The sequence below is a fragment of the Camponotus vicinus genome, unplaced genomic scaffold (genome assembly GCF_025532165.1).
Source record: "Camponotus vicinus isolate PSW18456_S1 unplaced genomic scaffold, iyCamVici1.0 SCAF_5, whole genome shotgun sequence".
In the NCBI taxonomy this organism is placed as follows: domain Eukaryota; kingdom Metazoa; phylum Arthropoda; class Insecta; order Hymenoptera; family Formicidae; genus Camponotus; species Camponotus vicinus.
The window spans coordinates 18,125,500-18,146,570 of NW_028141977.1; the positions used below are offsets into that span (position 1 = coordinate 18,125,500).

Here is a 21,071-nt window from a genome sequence, read left to right on the forward strand (position 1 = left end):
GTAGACCATTTTAATCAATACACGCGAATATCTCAGAAACACTGCATTAAATCGAAAAATATTTCAGATATAAGTTGTATGGCTTGAAGGGGGACATAAGATGGTACCATTGGTTTGACCTTGGGTGGCGTTGTCAAGGTCAGGGCAAAATCACTTTGAATTTTTTAAATGAAACTCCCTATTTTTTATTACATATTCTTGTAGCTCATCTCAAGAGCTTTCCAAAACACTATAATTAAGTTAGTTTTCATTAAGTACTTTCCGAGTTATGAGGCTTGAAATCATTTCTTAATTTTACATAAACCGTAAAATATCTTGTACTGTATTTAATGCAGTGTTTCTGAGATATTCGCGTGTATTGATTAAAATGGTCTACCCTGTATATAAATTTAGAAAAAAATTGCAATGTAATATTGAGTTATATATATATTATAAAATAATAAAATCTCTCAAATATCTTCTTGAATCTGCATATGGGCAGAGTATATTTTAAATATTGCATGCTATGTACTTACGGAATAAATTTCACAGGGGATAATTGATGTAATCTAGATAATTTCATTGGTTTTTGCAAAATTTACTGCACAATCGCAAACACATAATTAACATACACTATAAGTAAATGTTAAACGAGATATCTCACACAATTATATTGTTCTCACGCAAGTTTATTGTAAAGTAAGAGAGCAGAGAGGAGTGAATAGTGACGATGTGAGTAGGTGGACGATGGGGAAGGGGAGAAGAATACGCGTCGTGCAGTTGTGCAAACAAATTAAGCTAATTAATCGAGAAGAACGCGGCCGTGTTTCAGTCGCATGCCTACATCCGAGTACAGTTTCTCCTTCTCGTCATTTTCCGCGCGTTAGAGCGAGAAGGAGCGAGATATCTTGTTCCTCTCCGTGGAAACATTAATTAAGTGGCAAGTTATGTTCCGTCCTGACAGATTACATATATTGCTGCTTTTTTGCTTTCAACTGTCATTCACCTTTGCAGTAGTTTACTCGTATACGTGAATAAAAATAATAGTAATAAATTTTAATTCGCTTGCATTCAGTTTGTTAATTTCTGAATAAGATATATATTTTCATTAATTAAAATTTTTAGAAAGTATTTTCAGAGCTCAACATAATATAATAATATATAATTTAATTTATATTATAATTTAATTTACGTAATAATAATATAATTTATCTGTGCACAGAATTATCTGTGATTTCTCTTTGTAAAGTGACATTTATAAGCTCAAATTTTGTTATATAATAATGCTGCGAAAAAAAATTATAATTAAAATATTAAACTATTAAAAATTATACTATTTTAATTCACGTTTATATCTGACGAATATTTTATGTATATTACAATTATAACGTATAAAAAAATGTTCTGTCACACGCACACTTGCTTAAATTTTTTCGTGTATGTGAATAATGATTAAATGATTAACATTAAAATTTCTGTTGATATGCAATCTTAACATTATATACATAATTACAAATATACTTAAAAAATTTTTATTCATTTTTATCTGTTCTTTTTGAAAAATGTCAAGAGACTATAAATATCTTTTTCAGAGATATTATGCCTGAAAATTGAATTCAAGATGATTTGAATTAAATCGCTGCAAAATATTGCAAAATTTGAGCTTCTATTTTCGTTGTTCGTCAAATATTGAAATTTCTTGGCCATTTAGGTCGCTGATGTTTCTGTTACAGAGGACGAAAGGGCGAATGCATCTCGCAAGATGAATTCGTGCGCGGTCTATTTTTCCCAGTTACGGGCGATGCTCGTGAGAAATCTTCTGCTCAAGAAACGCGAGAAGCGGAAGACGATGGCGGTATGTCTGATCTAACTTTAATATATTATATTAATATATTTCAAGACATTCTTGTCGTGTAGTAATAATTGGCACAGGATTTTTTTATGCAAAAAGTCAATCTATTATTTCGGATATTGACATAATTTAAAGTAAAAGTCGAAATCCATGTTTTTTATATAGCTTTAAATATTTGTTATTTCACGTGCAAGTTTCGTTAACCTGGTAACTCTCTTGAAGAGAAATGTGTAATATTAAAAATCAGCACCTGTCTCGGAGAACATGCCGTGGACATGTGCCAAGTAAATGTGTGTGTAATACATTTAGTCAGTGCGCAGAGAAATACACTGCCAAAATCATTCTCGAAGATTGTCTTTGTAAGTAATAGAACTGCTTTTTGAAATCGATCGCTATACAATGACGAATTTAAAAAGAACGCAATGATATTGAATTAGTATTTTTCTGTATCTCCATCTTGGAACATAAATGTTATGTTTCTAGGAAGAAAGAAAATTTTTAATTTAGTCTAGTCTTAAATACGTCTATAGCAAAAAAAAATAATTAAGAAATAAAATTTTGTTATTTATTTTTACTAAACTTAATTTGTTACAATCTTTGAATTTTTGATGTCACTTTTTGTAGGATAAAATTTAGAGAATGAAAGTATTAATTATTTTATATTTATTTTTTTAAATAAATAGATAATTTATTGATAAAATGCTATAGTCATATAAAAATATTATTTCAAGAATTCAAAATGAAATAACTTTCAATTAGATCTCCAAATTTGTAGCAAATAACTAGCTTTGTATTAATTAAACAGTTTGTAAAATTGCATGATGATATGAGAAAATGATGAAAATGAAACGATAAAAGGAAAATAGACGCGAATACAACGGCGACAGCGTGACTGTGTCTTGTCGCAGATTACGTTGCCAATTGGACGTTTTTGCGTAGTCGTGATTACGTTGCCAACTGGGCCAAGGGGTGGATCGTAAAGAAGAAAAGATACTTCTTTATACATATATTTTGTTGAATTTTTCGCGTTTTTTCTGCATTATCATTCCCACGCTTTTATCATATGAAAATGACGCATATTTAGAATAAGTGTAATACGATAGAAAAAATAAAATATTTTACATTTGACAAAAGAAGATGATAATTATAATTTAAGTAATTATATTGAGAAATTTAATTACAATTAAATATATTTGAAATACTTGAAATTATCTATGTATAAGTTTAATATCTCAAGCTTATTTTGCCAAATATTATAATTTCATTATAAAAGCGTGATTTTTTAATATGAGATATATATATATATTTAAGTAAAAATATATAAAAAAAAATTTTTGTTTGAATATATATGTATAATAGTCTTTTTGTATATTTAGATTCTTGAAGATTAAATACTCTAATCAGCAAAATACAATAATTAAACATGATTTTATAATTAAATTAATAATTATTCCTGCTTTAAAGATGAATAAATCGTGCAAAATACTTTTCGATAAATAGTAGCCATTTAGATACATTTATTTCATACGGATTAATATTAATATTAATTGTAATAATTGCTGCTTTAATATTGCATTGAATATCCTAATAGTTGTAGTGATTGTATTTCGCAAAATAATATGATGCAACATATGAAACAGTTCGGATTACTACTTGTTCGTTTGGGTCTCGTCGCGCGGATGTCAATAATATGATTGATATAACAACAACGTGCTATGTAGCAAAATTCAGGACTCGTTTCTTACAGCGTATAACGCGTTGTTGTTATGTCAATCATATTGTTGTCATTTGCGCGGCGAAACTCGAGAGCGAACAGGTTTACATACGGTCGTATTGTCATTGGTATGATGAGACCTGAACGAGCTAGTATTGACTTTGTCTCTTATGTCGTTTTAAATCTCGCGATAAATATCAGAAGATGCCAAACGTGATCATTTCTTGTCATTACCCAGACAGCACACATGTCCAAAAGACATCTAAAAGACGACTTAAAGACGTCTTAAGGTCCTCTAGACGTCTTTAAGACATCTTTTGGCCTTTTTGTGCTGTCTGGGTATTATGATTAAGTCGTATGTTAAATAAGAACAAATGTTGTCGATGGCTATTTGTTTTGAAATGTAAAATATATCACATGATTTTTTTTAATAATTACTTTAATTAGAAAGTGATGAAAGATACAGTCGTGTATCTAACTACGTATTTATAATATTCGTCAATCAAGTAATAAAAGTTCATATTTGTATATGTTATTTTTTTAAATAGGTTTATGGGATTTATTCGTTCGAAAAAATCCATCGCGAATATAAGTATTGCACAAATTTCTCGACAATATAATGTTGAAATTTCGCGATTATTTAGCGATTTAATTTTAACTCACGTATATATATGTTATAATACAAGATGGCAGGCGTCTCAAAAAAGAGAGTATTTATTAACGACAGATGTATCGTCGTCACAAAGAGTAATTTTGAATACATTATAATTACATGTCGAGTGCAATTAACGTCACGAGTGTCGTGTAAAGTGCCGTGCGCAGTCGTCTGTTGATTTGTACACATATAATTAATCGCATCCTCGCGAGTGAGTGTTATGAAGGAATAACGAAAAAAAAAAAAATTCAAAAGAGGAAAAGAAAGCCCGACGAGGTATCGGCAGAGAAATCGTGAAGAAGAAATAGCTTAATTAATTCTTTATTTATTACTCGTGAAATTAATTGATTATTATCTTTGCGGTAACGATTTATTTATTATTATTGCATAACATATAATGTATATGAAATATTTTAGATTTTATTTTAAAATATTAAATTTTTTTACTTACATATGTGAGATTGAAATCGTGATGAAAAAAATTGTCACATTTTTTGATAACAGAAATAATGAGTAATAAATCTCAAGATTAATTTTAATCGATTTAATCGCCATTAAAATTTTGCTTCTATATTATGCAAAAAATGATACTGTTAGATTTTTTTATTATACAATAATTTGGAATAAGGAAATTCGAATAATTTCAAATAAATTACTTGGTAACGTTTTATTTTTTTAGATTTTATTTTTTTACCGCTATTGAAATATCTCTTAAAATATTTTTTTTCACTTCATACTTTATATTTTTTCATTTTATACTTTTTTACATCATACATACTTATATCTTATACATACAACGATGAAGAGAATGGATTCCATATTTAAAGAAGGATTCTTTTGAAAGAAACGAGTAAATATAAAAAGAGAAAGAGAGAAATATATCTATATACTATATTATTATTTGTTTAACATATACTCATGCTACATCTGCATTCAATCAGTGATGAAGCGCATTGGATGAAGAATATTTTAATATATCGTGGAAAGTTGGAACTTATAAAGACTCAAGATTCATAAACTCACTTATTATTGTAAAAAACTTGGTTTTGAAGCAAAAATCTATTTTTACTTCCCTCTTTCTTCCAAAAGCTTCAAGAATCATTACTGCAACAAGCTCATTTCTTGCGAGTATTTCTCTGCTTGCCATCCTTGGCCTTGAAGATAGCCGGGTCGAGGACGTTGATGGGCCCGTTATTCCATAATGAAGCGGATACAGTCTCGGTAGGCTCAACAGTAGACGGCAGCAGATGGGGCCCGACCAGAAAATATGCCTGTTGAACCCAGGTGAACAGGGACAGCCCGGCCGCGCAACACTGCCACAAGGGCAGGCCCAAATGAGCCAGCATCATGCGAAAATACGCGGTGAAATTGTCGGCCAGATGGTACCAGCTGCCGTCGTGATGGAGCCAGATACTCGGCGAGTCCTGCTCTTGCTTGGAACGATACGTCAAGTAAATCTTGCCGTTTTCGGGCCCCGGAAAGCACTGTCCGATCTCGAAGAGCTTGCAATCGCGCGAATCCCCGGAGAACATGACGTCTTCCTGCAGCTCGCTCCCTGTTTGAGTCCCCGATGGGTCTTGCGCTGAGACTGGTCCCGTCTGCCGATCCTTGCCGACATATCTTTTGAGCGACGACAAACTACCGATCTCCATACGACCTATCGAAAATTCCTCACCTGTATGCAAAGCGTAAAATGTTGTTTAAATTAATAATGTGAATTGCAGTTATCGATTTGCACTGATACATTTTTAAATTCTATCAAGTAACAAAAAAATTCCGAAAGATGATATATAAAGGATATTTGAGATATCAGAGAAGTCTTTTTAGATATTCCCTGAACTCTATGTTGTCTAAATTATTATTTTTCATTATTTGGAAAACTGACTACACTGGATGACATATTTCAACTTGTTTATTTGTTTGGGAAATGAAAGATTCTTTCTTAGATCTAGGGTTGCTGATAGCAAATGTCACAGCGAAAAAGTCCGCAATGAGCGATTTTTATCTGATTTTTATATCTGCGGCATGATTGAGTCATATTTTTTTACTTTCAGTATATAATATATTATAATCATTATATTGAGATAATTACATTAAGAATTTGAAAGAAAAATGCAAATTAACAGCTCTATTGTTACAACAAAAAGATATGTACATAACAAAATAACAGACAGATAGTTCTTTTTATTACTATATTTTTAAAATAATATAGTTACGTTAAATAAGTGAAATCATAACTCAGAATATGTCAATAAATGAAAAAGTTTTTAAAATTATTATATATCAAAATAATATGCATATATAATGAAATAAAAATTTAGTATAGAAAGAAAATTAATTATTCTAATAATTTAAAAGAAGAAAATTAAGGATATAAATACAATATAATACAAAAAATATAAATTTACATAAAATATGCAACATAAAGTTTTACATTATTTTTTTGGATATTGTGAAGGAAGGAAACATAAAGAATGATAAGAAAAATTAACACAAATATATTGGATACGTTGAATTGGGAGCGCGTGATCAGAATAGTTACCGAGTTTACCTGCTATCTCGAGATTCCACTGCAGTAGGAAACCGTCGATGGAAGCATAGAAATTCCGAACGTCCTCGGGGAGCGCGCAGCAATGGCGTTGCTCCCAGCTGTTGATAGCTCCGAGTTCACAGCCATTTCGCCTCTCGATCCGTACGTTTCTCACACACGGGGAGTTCTCGAGGATCTTGACCACACCAAGGGTCAGATTTTCGTAGAATGAATCCTCGGTGACAACGTCCACGAAGAATGACATCGCCTCGAGATCTTTACCCTCCGCCTTTTACAAATATTTAATCACTTTCAAATTTCTCAATTTCTTTAAAATGGAAAAAGTTCAGTTTTATAAAATATATTTCTGTATGAATTTTTGTATGATACATTTATTTATTATTTATTAGTAATATATCTATCATTTATTTTTGGAATTAATTAGTCACATATTAAAGGAGGTGGAGAAAAAGAAAGATGAGAAGATAGATTACAAAGATTATAATATTGCTAAAACAGCGTTTCATAAATTATAGTTTTAATATATACTTTAGAGAACTTATTAAGTAGATTATATATTTTATATAATCTACTTATTGTTAGAGATTAGATTACATCATTTATATTCACATTTTTTATTTTTCTATCTTTTATTATTTTTCGTTTTTTACAATTTCTCTCTTTTTCCCTGTCTCTTTCTTTTTCTTTCTCTCTTTTATAGTATTATATAGTATTATGTAGTATTTTTCACTGTAGAGAGTAAAAATTAAAACACGTAATAAACAAGTGAGTGATGAATTGAGTCACACAGATGGAAGTAATTACCATATGTATGTTTATCTTGTTCAGCTCGCGATCATTCTTTACAAAGAACAGATATAAAAACCGCTCGCGTAATTGGATATTATAGTGCCTTCGTAACTGGTATTACATCGATCCGTTTTACGTAATCGTTGTCTCGGTACCTCTGGGATGAGCGTAGAAAAGACGCAAATTTTTGCACTACACGTACTATTTTACCGTGATAATGTAAAAAAGATTTCTGTCTTCCAACGTTTTAGCAATCATCGCGTTCGTTCCTTGTTGATCGCCATGACGACGCAATCTTGAAGCCAGCAATATTCCCTAACAAAGTACGGGGATGCCTTACTCTCTTGCTTCTTTATTTATGATGATAATTTATGATAATTTGAATCTTTCTTTTTGAAAATATTCTGATTTTTTCGCAAGAAAAATCGAGCTGATTATCCTTTGTATAATTTCTGAATTTTAAATACTGTATTACAACAATTGAGCTGTCAAATGCTATTAATACAAAATTAATTAAGAAGCTATGATTAATTTACATTTTCTAATAAATCAAAGTTATTGAGAAAGTATAAAATCTTTTTGATCCTTGCAATTTTTAATCAATTTTTATATAATAAAATTAAAATTATTTATATCTCGCTATCTTTTTATTAAGAGAAATATAGTCTACAAATTAGTTGAAAAATTTGCAAAACAAAGTGATGATTCTCTGTGTTCTATGTTACAATTTAAAGATTCTCGTTATTCATAAATTTAAATTACTGATATGAAATTTTTCTATTACTGCTGACTAAACTCTTTTTTATTGCTACTGAAGAATTCTTATAACGAGATCGTCAATTTATCAAAAAAAAAGAAATATACGCAGTAGAAATATTTCAGAATATTGCTTGATATCGCGTTGCGAACAGTGAAATGGAACGGCAGGTGCACGAACGGAACCTCGAATAATTACAGGACATACACGCACGTGGGGGATTTCTTACCGTGCAGAATTTACGCGTCACGTTTTTAGGGGCGCAATGGGAAATGGAGGGAAACCACCCTATCTCCTGCATACTGTGGATATTAACTGCAAAAAACATGAGAGATCTTTTATTCATTTAGAATAAGCCGTGTAATTACGGAACACAGCCGTATTCGTGAAATAAGCTTCCTAAAAAATAAAATATCTTTCATGCTTTTATGTCTTTTTTTCTGTAATTTTTATTTCTCTCACTACCGCACAATTAATTTTCAAAATTTAAATAAATATATATTTATTACTTAAAATACAACTTAAAAAATTATTAATCTAATAACTATATCGTTTTTCTTTGAGAGATTTAAAAAAAAAGTTTAAATGCCTATTTTTTTAAATTCGGACATGAAAGCGCTTGATTTCTTTGACCAAAGAAGCTATCCAATTATTACTTACGAACGAGGAACTGGCTCTTAACAATTTCACAAGACACGTCGTATAAACGGCGCATTTATCTAATCCGAAATCTGTATTACTTGATTGCCCACAGGAGATCTTTCTACCCCTATATACTCTTGGGATCTTGATCGTGGTGAAGGTCCTAATACCGAACCCAAACTATCCCGCGATGACGACACAGAGGCACGAAGGGGATATATTCAAATTATTCGACGGCCACAAAAATAACACGATTGCTGTGGTACCCAATTCCACGGAAACCCTCGTGAGTATTAGTTTCTGGAAATCATAGCCAATTCAACATGTTGAACTAATGTCGAATTAAATGCAAATGCTCTTACTTTTTAAGTATTATATGAAAAATGCTTTAAATGTATAAGAATAAAATTATTGTATTTTATCATTTCATTTCAATATTTTCCATTGAATTAATTTGTTTATTTAAATAATTCCTCTATCAAATATAATTCTACAAAAATTAGGTTTATTGCGAGTTTAAAAATAAAGAATTTTAATATTTTTATATATTTTTCTCCATAATAAATACAAAATTTTGATTTTATTTTAATGTCATATTGAGATAATTTCTTCTGAAAAACAGCGATTTCTTGAATTCTTAAATTTTATGTTTACTTATAAATTATATATTTTTTTATCATATTTATCTTTTATGATATTGTATATATACGGAAGCAATTAAAACAGGCTATCTAAAAATTTGTAAATTATATGTTTTATGAAAAATTGTTATACATATATGAAAGTTGCATAATTTCAAGAGAATCATTATAGCACATCTATTTTTTATAAATCTATTCTTCTCGCAATATTTGGCGTAAAAAACGGTAGAAATTGAATAGTTTACGAGATATTTTATACTTTAAATTGACATAATTTTACATAAACTTTGAAATATCTATTGAAGTGTGACAATTAAAAAATGAATACTTTATGAAATATATCATAGTTTATATAAAATTATGTTAAATTAAAATATCTCGTAAACTATCCAATTTTTGGCCTCTTTATTCTCATAATTTTTTTATAAATATTACGAGAGGAATCGATTTATGTATTCAATTAGAACGGTTTCATTTAAAAGAACTAAGTCAAATCTTTGAAACATTTCCATTTATAAAAAAATAAATGTATTATATAATGATCTTGCAATTATGCAATTTTCATATGTAACAAATTTTCATAAAATATTTGGAACTTACAAGTTATTCACGTAATCTATTTTAATTACTTCATCCTGTACAATTTTATTCTATATAAATTATATATTTTTAAATGACCTCTCTGTAAGATAATTGCAAAATTTCGCAGAATATAAAGTTAACGATGTATTTCCAGACCTTCTTAAACTCTATGAACAATCTCTGGCTCTCTATGTGGGATTATCCCGATAAGCATTCTTTAACCTTCATGGTGTTCGACACGAAGGACGATCTGCAGGCTGCGTATTGGAGAGATCCTTACAGCGTACCTTTGGCAGTTATCTTCGAGGATTCCCAGCCGATATCACAGCGTCTCATGTAAGATAACTTTTACATCGTTAATCATAAATTTAGGACAGGTACGTGATTCTCTTCTTAAGAAAAAATGCATAATAAAGAGAGAAACTTTCTATAGTAAGGAGCATTTTTTTATTTCCCACTTCTCTATCAAATTTTTTTCTATCAATAACTTGTAGAACTAAAATTATCAAAGTTTTTAATAATGAATAATATATGAAATATAATGAATAATGTGAAAAATAATACTGAAAATTATCTTTGGAAAATTTTTAAACCCTTTTTCTGGGTTAATTTTTGATAACGAAGTTTTGATAAAGAAATTTTAGATTTAAGTTAGTAATAGATACAATTGATTTTCTAATAAATATTTCTGATTATATTTATTTCACGAAAATGAATTAATATTTTACTTACTTAATATTTTACCGTATATTGAAAGCTAAAAGTTGCTATATATAAATGATATTGAACAGAAATTACAATTACAATTAACAGAATTGAACAGAAATTACAATTAGTTAAAAATTGCTATGAAATTACAAAGTTTCCAGGTTAAACACAAATAAAATTCAGGATCTTTCCGATCTTGATTCTAATCTTCAATATGATATGAAAATCCTCATTAATATATATGAAACTTTATACATATTTTACACATATATATATATATACACATATATATATATATATATATATATATATATATATACATATATATGTTGTTCAGATATGAAATTAGGACGAATCCTTCATATACTTCGCCACCTTCGCCAACGGAATTGTATTCCGCTCCGGTCACCTGTCGAAAGGACACAAGTCACTGGATGGGCGGCGTTTTGTCGATAGAAACCGGAGGATCCTGTCCCGTTAATAATTATTTGCATTCTGGCTTCTTGGCTCTGCAAATGATAATGGATATTACAAAGATAAGAGTAAGGCTTTTTTTCTTTTTATTTCTTTATTAGAGAGAGATTTCCATTCATGAAATAAAGAATCATATAAAGAGTGAGATTCCTTCCTTTCTCTCTCTTTGAAGCTTAATAAATATTATCTATCAATTTTATATTCGTTTGTTACACATCTTTCACCGAATATGAAGGTAAATTTGATGTTGTGATTGGTAGATAGTATTTAGAGAGATACGCGTTAATATATTAATATTACTTTTTGTAGTTGGACACAGGAAATTCGGACATCACTGTGCCGGATATTAAACTCGAAATGTTTCCCAAGGAAGCTTTTACCGCTGGTAAGCAGTCTTTCCAGAAAATCTTTATTTATATGTGTGCGATACATTTTATGTATCAATGATATTATTTCTTTAGATTGGATGCTAGCCTTCAGAGTTGTTATTCCTCTTTACACGGTTTTGGCACTCTCGCAATTCATCACTTATCTCCTGATCTTGATAGTTGGCGAAAAGGAAAATAAAATAAAGGAGGGGATGAAAATCATGGGCCTAAATGATTCTGTATTTTGGTAGGATTTTAAATATCCGCAAACAACTTCGACAAATATTTTAATTTTCAACACTGATATAATGAATGACTGATAAAAGTTAATTCATGTTAAACGTTTTCACTCAGTGTCACATTTTTCTTTCCTTTCCAGGTTGTCGTGGTTTATCATCTACAGCGTTTTCGTTTTTTTGCTCTCCGCCGTCGGAGTGGTACTGCTTTTCACCCTGCAGATGTTTCAGCATACTCATTTCCTGCCGATATTCCTTCTGGTGGTGCTATACAGTTTCTCCGTAATTATGTTCGCCTTCATGATCACGCCGTTCTTCGATAAATCGCGTGTAAGTAATTTTTAACGCACGTACGGTTCCTTTATAAATTTTAATCAAACTTTATATGCTAAAAATTTTGATTTTTTAAGATGGAACTTTTTTATGACAACATGCATGTATATGCCTAATCTCGTTCCAAGTTAGAAGTTTTAGCAGTATAATTATGTATTTATTACTTTCCTAAAGAAAGATTATAATAATTACAATATTATTACAATAATTACAATATAAATGATAAGATCTTCTTCTCTGTTTTAGACGGCTGGTGTCTTGGGCAACTTTGCTGTCACAATACTGAGCTTAATGTACTTCATTCAAGTATTCGTAGATGATTCCAGCTCGGTCTCCTTTTGGTTGGTCTCTTTGCTCAGCCCAACCGGAGTCGCCCTGGCGATGGATAAGGTAAGCTTCGAAGTACTTTGTGATAAAAATTTATTCCATCACAAAGTTGCGACATGATCTGAAACACAGTACGCAATCTTCTAATTTGGGAAACTAAATTGTATTTTATTATATTATAAAATATATTTTATAATTTTCAACATTTATATATAAGTAATTTAACAATAAAGTGTGCTTTCATAGCTCAGTATGGACTTCTAATATATATCGTGTATCTCAAAAAGCTCTGCATATTGTGTTGCGCAGGCTTTGGTGCTGGATTTGCAGGGCGAGGGAGTGAATTTTGATAATTTGTGGTCTGGCCCTGGGATACCTTTTGGTGGCAGTCTCATCATGATGACTCTGGATATTTTCCTATATGCCTGTCTGGCCTATTATCTCGACTCCGTGATACCAAGTACGTTTTGACATCTTTTCGCGATTCATCGCGACTTAATGCAATGTCATGCATCGCAAAAATATTCAATTTTTATTGAAAAAATATAAGACGATATTTCCTTCAAATAATTTTTGCGCGCATTCTTCGAAAAAATTTATTTACGCGCGAAGATACATATCTTTGTATAACATCTAATGAAATTAATTTCTAGGTGAGTACGGAACCAAGAAGCCACCTTGGTTTTGCTTCGTACCTGGATTTTGGTGTCAGAAAAAGGTTCAAAGGGTAGGTAAATTACATTTTTGATATTTATGTATTTTTTTCAAATACAATTATTGAAATAATGTTTAAAATCAATGCAAAAATTCGAAAATCTTGATAAAAACATTTAGAAGACGTTTTAATGTATTCTATTAGAATTGCATTATTTTTTTTCCTTTCTTTCAATAATCGAGGAATGAATATAATGAAATAATGATGAATGAATTGAATATGGCCATTGTTTTCATAGAATTCTCTTCAGGTACCATCGTCGAACGGCGAGTCAAACTCCTTCATCCCGGGCGAAGAAGCGAATCGCGACGTGGAGCCAGTGGTACGCGAGATGAAGGGCCGCGAAGCGATCAGAATAGCCGACCTCTACAAATCGTATCACAAATGCAGGAAACCGGAGATCAAGGCTGTGAACGGTATCAATCTTACCATTTACGAGGGCCAGATCACCGCCATCCTGGGACATAACGGTGCCGGCAAGACTACTCTTTTCAACATTCTCACGGGTCTGACCTCACCTACCGCCGGCACGGCCCTCATATTCGGCTACGATGTGCGCGACTCCAATGACATGCGAGCGATACGCAGCATGACAGGGGTCTGTCCGCAGCACGACATCCTTTTCGATCTGTTGTCACCACGTGAGCACCTCGAATTCTTCGCTGCTGTGCGTGGTATTCCACGTTCAATGATACAACACGAGGTACGCACATATGTTTGTTTGTTTCTTCTTTTTGAAACAATCATTTAAAGACGATCATATGAATACAGTAATTCTAATATGTATATGATAGAATTATAGAAGTATAACATAAACATTATTATGGTGTAACATAGACAATAATACTGTATTGTATTCGATTTAAGAATTTAAAATTTTGATAGAGCAACGCGATGAATAGAAGAATAAATGAAAGAGAGAATAAATGAAATTAATTTTTTAATTACTTCTTTGATTGTTAGGTGAAGAAAACCCTGAAAGATATCGATCTAGTCGAGAAAGCGGATACTTTCTCAAAATACTTAAGCGGTGGACAAAAGAGGAAGCTATCGGTAGGAATCGCCATCATCGGTGATCCCAAGATTATTATTCTCGATGAGCCTACTGCCGGGGTGGATCCCTATTCGCGGAGGCAGATGTGGTCTTTCCTGCAATCTAGGCGACATGGAAAGGTGATTCTGCTGACGACTCACTTCATGGATGAAGCAGACATTCTTGCAGACAGAAAAGCAGTGATCAGCAAAGGAAAACTTCGATGCTGCGGCAGCTCCCTGTTCTTGAAGAACAAGTTTGGCATTGGATATCATTTGACGTAAGGATGCTAATAATATTTCGTTGTGTTATACACAAACATTCAATTCTATTAATTCTATTATTTCGAATTAAAAGTTGCGTTTTGAAGATTTTCTTAGTTTGTGCATTTATTTTAATAAAACTAAATAATTTTGATGATCTAATTATTTTCCAATTACAGTTTAGTTCTAGAAGGTAACGCGAGGGAACATGCTATCAACCGATTAGTGATGTCGCACGTAAGCAAAGCGGAGAAGGCGAGACGTCACGGTCGAGAATTGAGCTTTATTTTACCGCACAATTCTGTGGAAAACTTCGCTTCGCTGTTTACTGCCATTGAGCACGAGATCAAGACCCGCTCGAGCAGACTCGGCATCAGCAGTTACGGCGTGTCGATGACTACCTTGGAGGAAGTGTTCTTGCATCTGGAGAAAGACGAGGAGACCGAGTGCACGATGGATAATCTATCGAAGAAGATGGTGCGCAATCGAGCTCTTAGCCGATCGCTCTCATTGCAGTCCAAGAGTACATCTTATCAGAGTTTACAAAACGAGGGAGTGACCGTTCAGGGCGACAGTCAAGGAAAAGGTATCCCTTCTATTACATTCTTTATCCTTAAAGTTTCTACAAACAAAGAATTTTGTTTCCCACATCAAAGGAATTAAACTTGCAATTTTATTATTTACATTTAATTATCAATTGGTATTAATTTTTATTAAATATTTAAATATAATTAATTAATATTAAATATTAATAATATATTATAAGACACAGAATATAATAATAGTATTCTAATAATATATAATAATATAATAATAATGATATTATATTGAGTATTAATTTATGTTAAATATTAACTGAATTATTTAATAATATTATTTCATTATCAGTCAATGATGTTGTAATATTATTGAATTAGTGAATGATTTGCCGGATGGCGTTCATAACGATCGAAATCCGCCTGTGCTCGGCCTCGGCCTAGATCCCATCAAGATCCGGCCTAACTTCCTGCAGACCCTCTACGCCATGCTACGTCTAAGAGTGCTCAGACTCCTTAGAAATATCCAGCTATTGTACTTTACGATCGTCATGCCACTAGCTCTGATAGTGCTTGGTCTCTACATGAATAGCATCCAGACCGTCGACATCAAGATGCAGTCGCTGAAACTTAATAGCCGTAAGTGGTTGCATCTTATGCAAGGTAGGAGGTAATCGCTTGGCTCGTTTTCTTATCTGCGCACTCAGTTTATTTTAGAAACTAGCATTGCACACACATATTTCATATATATATCAATTCTTAAAATATCTTTACCAAATCGATCAATTGTCTTAATTGCTAAGAATGCATTATTTCATGAATATACTTTGATAGAAATATAAAAGAGCGTATTACGTGTTTATGTGTCTATAAATTCGCACGAAATGCGATTAAAATCGCGTAGAAAAAAATATAAGCAACGCGTAGTATATTTTGATATTATGTAGAATAAAGGACAATTTCTTTATATGTGTTGAGGTTCAACTTCCCACATAGCATGCATATCCAAAAGACGTCCAGAAGGTATCCAGAAGACATCTTTGGGCGATTGGACATCTTCAGGATGTACTGTGAATGTCTTTTGAACATAGATGCTATGTGGGTTTGTGAATTTATGGAAGAGAAAGAAGAGAAGACATATAAGAAAATTTATATTGTTTACGAAAAACAAATCATATTTCTTTGAAATTACTAATACAAGCCGTTATTTAAAGGATGAAATAATATTGGCCCTTCTTGCAGACACATACGGCGAAGAAACCAAGATTCTTTACATAAATAACACCGACCGCGATATCACCGAGTTGATGGACGGTATAGGTCAGAATGCGAAGCATATCGAGGAATACGATGGCAATTTTGCAAATTTACTGAACATTGCGCCGCATGTAGCCGCCTTCAACATTAATGATTATAATCTACCACGATTCAACTTGACCGTCATCTACAATGATACGATGCAACATTCCCTTCCGATCTTGATAAATATTCTTTCAAACACTTATTATAGGTAAGATTGGGATTTACAGAAAGTAAATAAAGAGATTGAACAGTTTTAAAAGCATATTTAAAATTTTTTCTAACAAGATACCGAAAGTGTTAAATTTTGTTGTGAAAAAATTTTAAATAATTGCAAAAAAGATGACATTGTATCAATGATTATTTGGCAATACAGTCACTGTAAAAATTCAAATCTCTAAATATTTTTAATTGCATAAACAAAAATATATTTGCAAGAAAGATTTGTTGAAATTAAATTTTAAATTTATTAATATTTTTGTGAACTATAAATTTTTATTTAGATTGTTCTCAGACAAGAATGATCCCACGCGGATCGAAGTCAAAACGCATCCCTTCCAGCAAACATCGCAACCTCAAGAGTTCAATATCGGCACGGCCAGCTGTGCTCTCTTTATCGGTATGGACTTCGTGTTATTGCCGATTACTCTAGCAGTGGATATGGTTTACGATCGTGAGGTAAGAACTTCCTTAAATTCTGGTTTTACGTTGTTATATAAAATATTCGAATTTATATCTCTCTTCTTATCTCGTATATAAATTCTTTGTTGAAGTAAAATTTTTTACATACAATATATTTTTATGATTAGTTTTTTACCAGAAATTCAATAAACAATTTATTAACATAACTGAATTTAATGTCTAAATTAAAATTTTTTTAAATGTTTTCCATTAAATTTTAAACGAATTAAATTTATCAGGATCTTATTCTCAATATTGCATATCTAATTGAACTTTTCTAGTTTCTAAAATCGAACGAAATAGATTCAGAAAGTATAATGCAATTAAAACATGATGAATTTGAAAACATGCGATTCTTTTGGGAGATCTTATGTAATATATTGGCTTAATGAATCATTTAAAATATTTTTCAGATTAAAGCGAAAAACCAGCTTCGTGTGAATGGCCTGTCGTTTCCTATGTACTTCCTCAGCTATTTTATCGTTCTGATTGGCCTGATGAGTTTCATCTGCCTGTGCATCCTCGGCATCATATTCCTTTTCGACGTACCTTCGTTGCAGGAGCTGCCGGCGATCATCACTCTCGGCACCCTCCTCATGCTTTACTGCCCATCATCTATTCTCTTTTCGACCTGCCTCAGCTACATCTTCGACAAGATGGATTCCGCGCAAAGCATCCTGCCAAATATCGCAACCTTCTTCGGATTGATACCATTCCTTCTCGTCATGATCCTTGATATGCTGGGAGTTGGTAAATAAATAGATTATAATTGAGATACTCGTAGATGACTTTAAGTCTAATAGTATCAGGCCCTCATGTATATATTTATATCTAAATTTAAACAATCTTCATAAATCTTCTTTATAAACTTTCGATTTTAAATTTGTGATATAATCATAATTCTGTAAAATTATTTATATATTTTTCAAATAGTCAAGTTACAAGCTTTAGTTATTTTCTACTCGATTATCTATTTATCAAGATTGGTAACATAAGAATTACAAGATCATTCACTACATTACATTATCTGTTGCTCAAGGTGGGACAGCGGCGTTCGCGTTGCACGTGGTTTTCTCTCTATTGAACACCATGTATGTACCATATGCAGCAGTATACTATGTGGACCGCGTTTACTTAATGTGTTCCATCAACGCTGCTTGCCATCATCTCACCATGTCCGATTATCTCACTACGGAGATCATGTTGATGGCTTTTGGCGTGTTGTTGCACATCCCGCTCTGGTTCTTCGTACTGCTTCTATTGGACATCAAGAAGAACGGCGGTAATGTCAACGATTTCTTCAAATACTTTCTGGTTAGTATGAATTTCATTTTATCTCTTACATTTTTTATTCTTAGTCATGTTTGTTCTTCATTTGATATGCAAATGTATAATTTAAAGTCATACAGTGTTGTATAGAGTTTGTAAGGATATTCTGTAAGTACAAATCAGTTTTGAGTGAATGACATTTAAGAATTAGTCTTAAAAAAAAAATTTAAAAAATCGTTAAAAATATTTTTGACATTTCTGTAATTATGGAAAATAAGACGTCACTTTCTTTGTAGCGTAATGGTGGCTCTATTGGTGAAGAAATAATGGAAAATTCTGATATCGGTGAACACGAGGATACGGATGTGAAAAACGAACGACAGAAGGTCTTCAATCTTATTACATCATCGTCCGTTCAAGAGCCGCCTGTAGTATTGGTACAAGTAAGTATAATACAAACTGAATTATTGTTCATAATATATGAATAGAAATCGGATCGTCAATAGCAAATTTTTTAAAGATAAAATTTAAATGAAATTTAGATAAAATTTTGTTTAAACACAATAGTTAAATCGTTAATAATCCAATTATTATATACTTTTATTCCAATATTGTAATTAGAGTTATATCTCTGACAACTCTAATTATAAATTTATCATTTCAATTTTCAAAATACATCAAAATATTCAGATTATAATTATATCTCTGTATTCAAATAATATTATCTCTTTGACAAAACTAATCATTTTTTTTGTAACTTAGAGCAAATGTATTTATTGATTTATGTTATAAAATATATAAATATAGAACCTGCGGAAAGAGTATCGCCAACGAGAAGCAGGATCGTCTTGCAGTTGTTGCTCAAAGCGCGAGGAGGAAGTCGCGCAGAAGCAACGGAAGATCGCCGTACGAAATCTCTCGCTGACGGTGGAACCAGGCGAGGTCCTGGGCCTGCTAGGCCACAACGGCGCCGGCAAAACCACGACCATGAGGATCATCATCGCCGAGGAAGCGGCGACGAGAGGCAGGGTACAGATCGGCGGCCACAATATCAACACCAGTATGGCAGATGCTTTCCGGCAAATGGGCTATTGTCCTCAACACGACGCTCAATGGAAAAACATTACCGTGCGAGAGCATCTCGAATGCTATGCCGCGATTCGTGGGGTTCCATGGAGCGAGGTCAATAGGTGAAAAAATCTTTTAATATTACCGTAATCTAATTGTGGCGAAATGTATACAATAGTGAATTATAAATAACTTATAGAGTTAGAGAGAACCTTTATTTATAGTACATTAAAATTTTATTATAGCATCTAAAATTGTATAATATTATTAAATTTTAAAATATAGATGTGTTTGTGTGCGATCTTCTATATAACACATAATCAGTTCAGTTTATCAGCAATATCTAAATTTAACAAAATATTTTTCTAATATACAGAAATATTTTTTAATATACATTATTAGATCTTGATTATCATAGATGCTTTTTTCAGTATCTCATAATTATAACTATATAATTCTTTTTATTTGATTTGTGTCGCAGAATCGTGGACCTATATCTGACCGGTCTACAAATCCACGAACACGCCGATAAGCAGACTCAAGAATGTTCCGGTGGAACTAGAAGAAAACTCAGCTTCGCGATGGCGATGGTCGGTGGACCCAAGGTGGTTCTCATGGATGAACCGAGTACAGGCATGGATCCTAGGTCAAAAAGATTCCTGTGGGACACGATTCTCGCTAGTTTCCAGGTTAATAGCATCATGTATTACTACATACACATATATAATTAAAACTTTATCTCCTATTCTCATTCAACACATTTTTGAAGTAAAGCATTTTTAAAAACATTTTTAAAAATTGATTTAAGGAAAAAGAGAAATAACAGTATAAAATCACTATATAAATAAATGATATAAATAAGAGATTAAAATTGGAATATATAAAATATTGGTAAATAGTAAGAGAGTTTATATGGAGAATACTTTTTTAAATGTTCAGGGTGGCAGAGGAGCCATATTGACTACTCATTCTATGGAGGAAGCCGATGCGCTGTGTTCAAGAGTCGGCATAATGGTGAAGGGTGAGTTGAGATGCATCGGCTCGACTCAGCACCTGAAGAATCTCTACGGCGCCGGCTACACTCTCGAGATGAAGCTGCTGGGCGGCGATTGCACGCCAACAACTCCCTCCGGCGACAGGATCGCTACTTTGAAAGAATTTGTCGCTGGTCTCTTCCCCGATGCCACTTTGGAGGAGAGCTTCGCCGATCGGCTCGTCTTCGCCGTGCCCCAACACGCTGTGAACTCGCTGGCCGAGTGTTTTATGCAGTTGGAAAAAGGTGAGGAAACAGTGATTTGATGAAGAAATTTCTTTGGAATCTGATAATCGGCCTGCCAATGAGCCTAAAGAAAATAAAAAATCTAAGATGTTTAAAGAACGTCTGGGCAAATTAAAGAATTAGAGAAATTTTATTGGTTTTTGAATTGAGATATTTTAACTTAAACATTTTTAATTTGAAGTCTTTCAACTGAAAAGAAACTTTATTTGGCAATTAAAGTTTTAGTTTTTTGTCGAATCTTAAGTCTTAAGTAAAATTTTAATCGAGTAATTTCTAATTTACGAAACTTTAAACTTGGAGACTCTTTCTATTCACAATTA

General features: G+C 32.1%; 2 protein-coding genes across 5 annotated transcripts in view; one reads left to right on the plus strand and one right to left on the minus strand.

Annotated features, from left to right (window-relative positions):
* Window positions 1-21,071, plus strand: part of LOC145972281 (cholesterol transporter ABCA5) — a 28,549-nt gene that overhangs the window by 498 nt on the left and 6,980 nt on the right. The window contains exons 2-23 of one of the 4 annotated variants that reach the window (XM_083100764.1): window positions 1,713-1,834; window positions 9,052-9,225; window positions 10,317-10,498; window positions 11,208-11,412; window positions 11,654-11,729; window positions 11,806-11,959; window positions 12,092-12,278; window positions 12,528-12,671; window positions 12,918-13,068; window positions 13,262-13,335; window positions 13,562-14,026; window positions 14,287-14,636; window positions 14,799-15,205; window positions 15,537-15,818; window positions 16,398-16,665; window positions 16,958-17,132; window positions 17,549-17,885; window positions 18,175-18,449; window positions 18,701-18,847; window positions 19,212-19,594; window positions 19,954-20,161; window positions 20,412-20,751. In XM_083100764.1, coding sequence (XP_082956890.1) covers window positions 1,742-1,834; window positions 9,052-9,225; window positions 10,317-10,498; window positions 11,208-11,412; window positions 11,654-11,729; window positions 11,806-11,959; window positions 12,092-12,278; window positions 12,528-12,671; window positions 12,918-13,068; window positions 13,262-13,335; window positions 13,562-14,026; window positions 14,287-14,636; window positions 14,799-15,205; window positions 15,537-15,818; window positions 16,398-16,665; window positions 16,958-17,132; window positions 17,549-17,885; window positions 18,175-18,449; window positions 18,701-18,847; window positions 19,212-19,594; window positions 19,954-20,161; window positions 20,412-20,751 — 5,077 coding nt within the window. In that variant the 5' untranslated portion in view covers window positions 1,713-1,741. The remainder of the gene's footprint in view (window positions 1-1,712; window positions 1,835-9,051; window positions 9,226-10,316; window positions 10,499-11,207; window positions 11,413-11,653; window positions 11,730-11,805; window positions 11,960-12,091; window positions 12,279-12,527; window positions 12,672-12,917; window positions 13,069-13,261; window positions 13,336-13,561; window positions 14,027-14,286; window positions 14,637-14,798; window positions 15,206-15,536; window positions 15,819-16,397; window positions 16,666-16,957; window positions 17,133-17,548; window positions 17,886-18,174; window positions 18,450-18,700; window positions 18,848-19,211; window positions 19,595-19,953; window positions 20,162-20,411; window positions 20,752-21,071) is intronic. The other 3 variants (XM_083100766.1, XM_083100765.1, XM_083100767.1) reach the window with 3 other exon arrangements.
* Window positions 4,880-7,824, minus strand: LOC145972293 (tubulin polyglutamylase complex subunit 2). Its single transcript, XM_083100791.1, has 3 exons — window positions 7,556-7,824; window positions 6,752-7,019; window positions 4,880-5,875 (listed from the first exon to the last, which is right to left on the minus strand). The coding sequence occupies exons 1-3, from the start codon at window positions 7,556-7,558 to the stop codon at window positions 5,316-5,318; spliced, it is 831 nt and encodes a 276-aa protein (XP_082956917.1). The 5' UTR covers window positions 7,559-7,824; the 3' UTR covers window positions 4,880-5,315.

Bases quoted from the DNA above. Each gene is read 5' to 3' on its own strand.
- LOC145972293 (XM_083100791.1), bottom strand. The intron at 5,876-6,751 runs GTAAACTCGGTA...CTTTGCATACAG, and splicing joins GTGGAATCTCGAGATAGCAG to GTGAGGAATTTTCGATAGGT.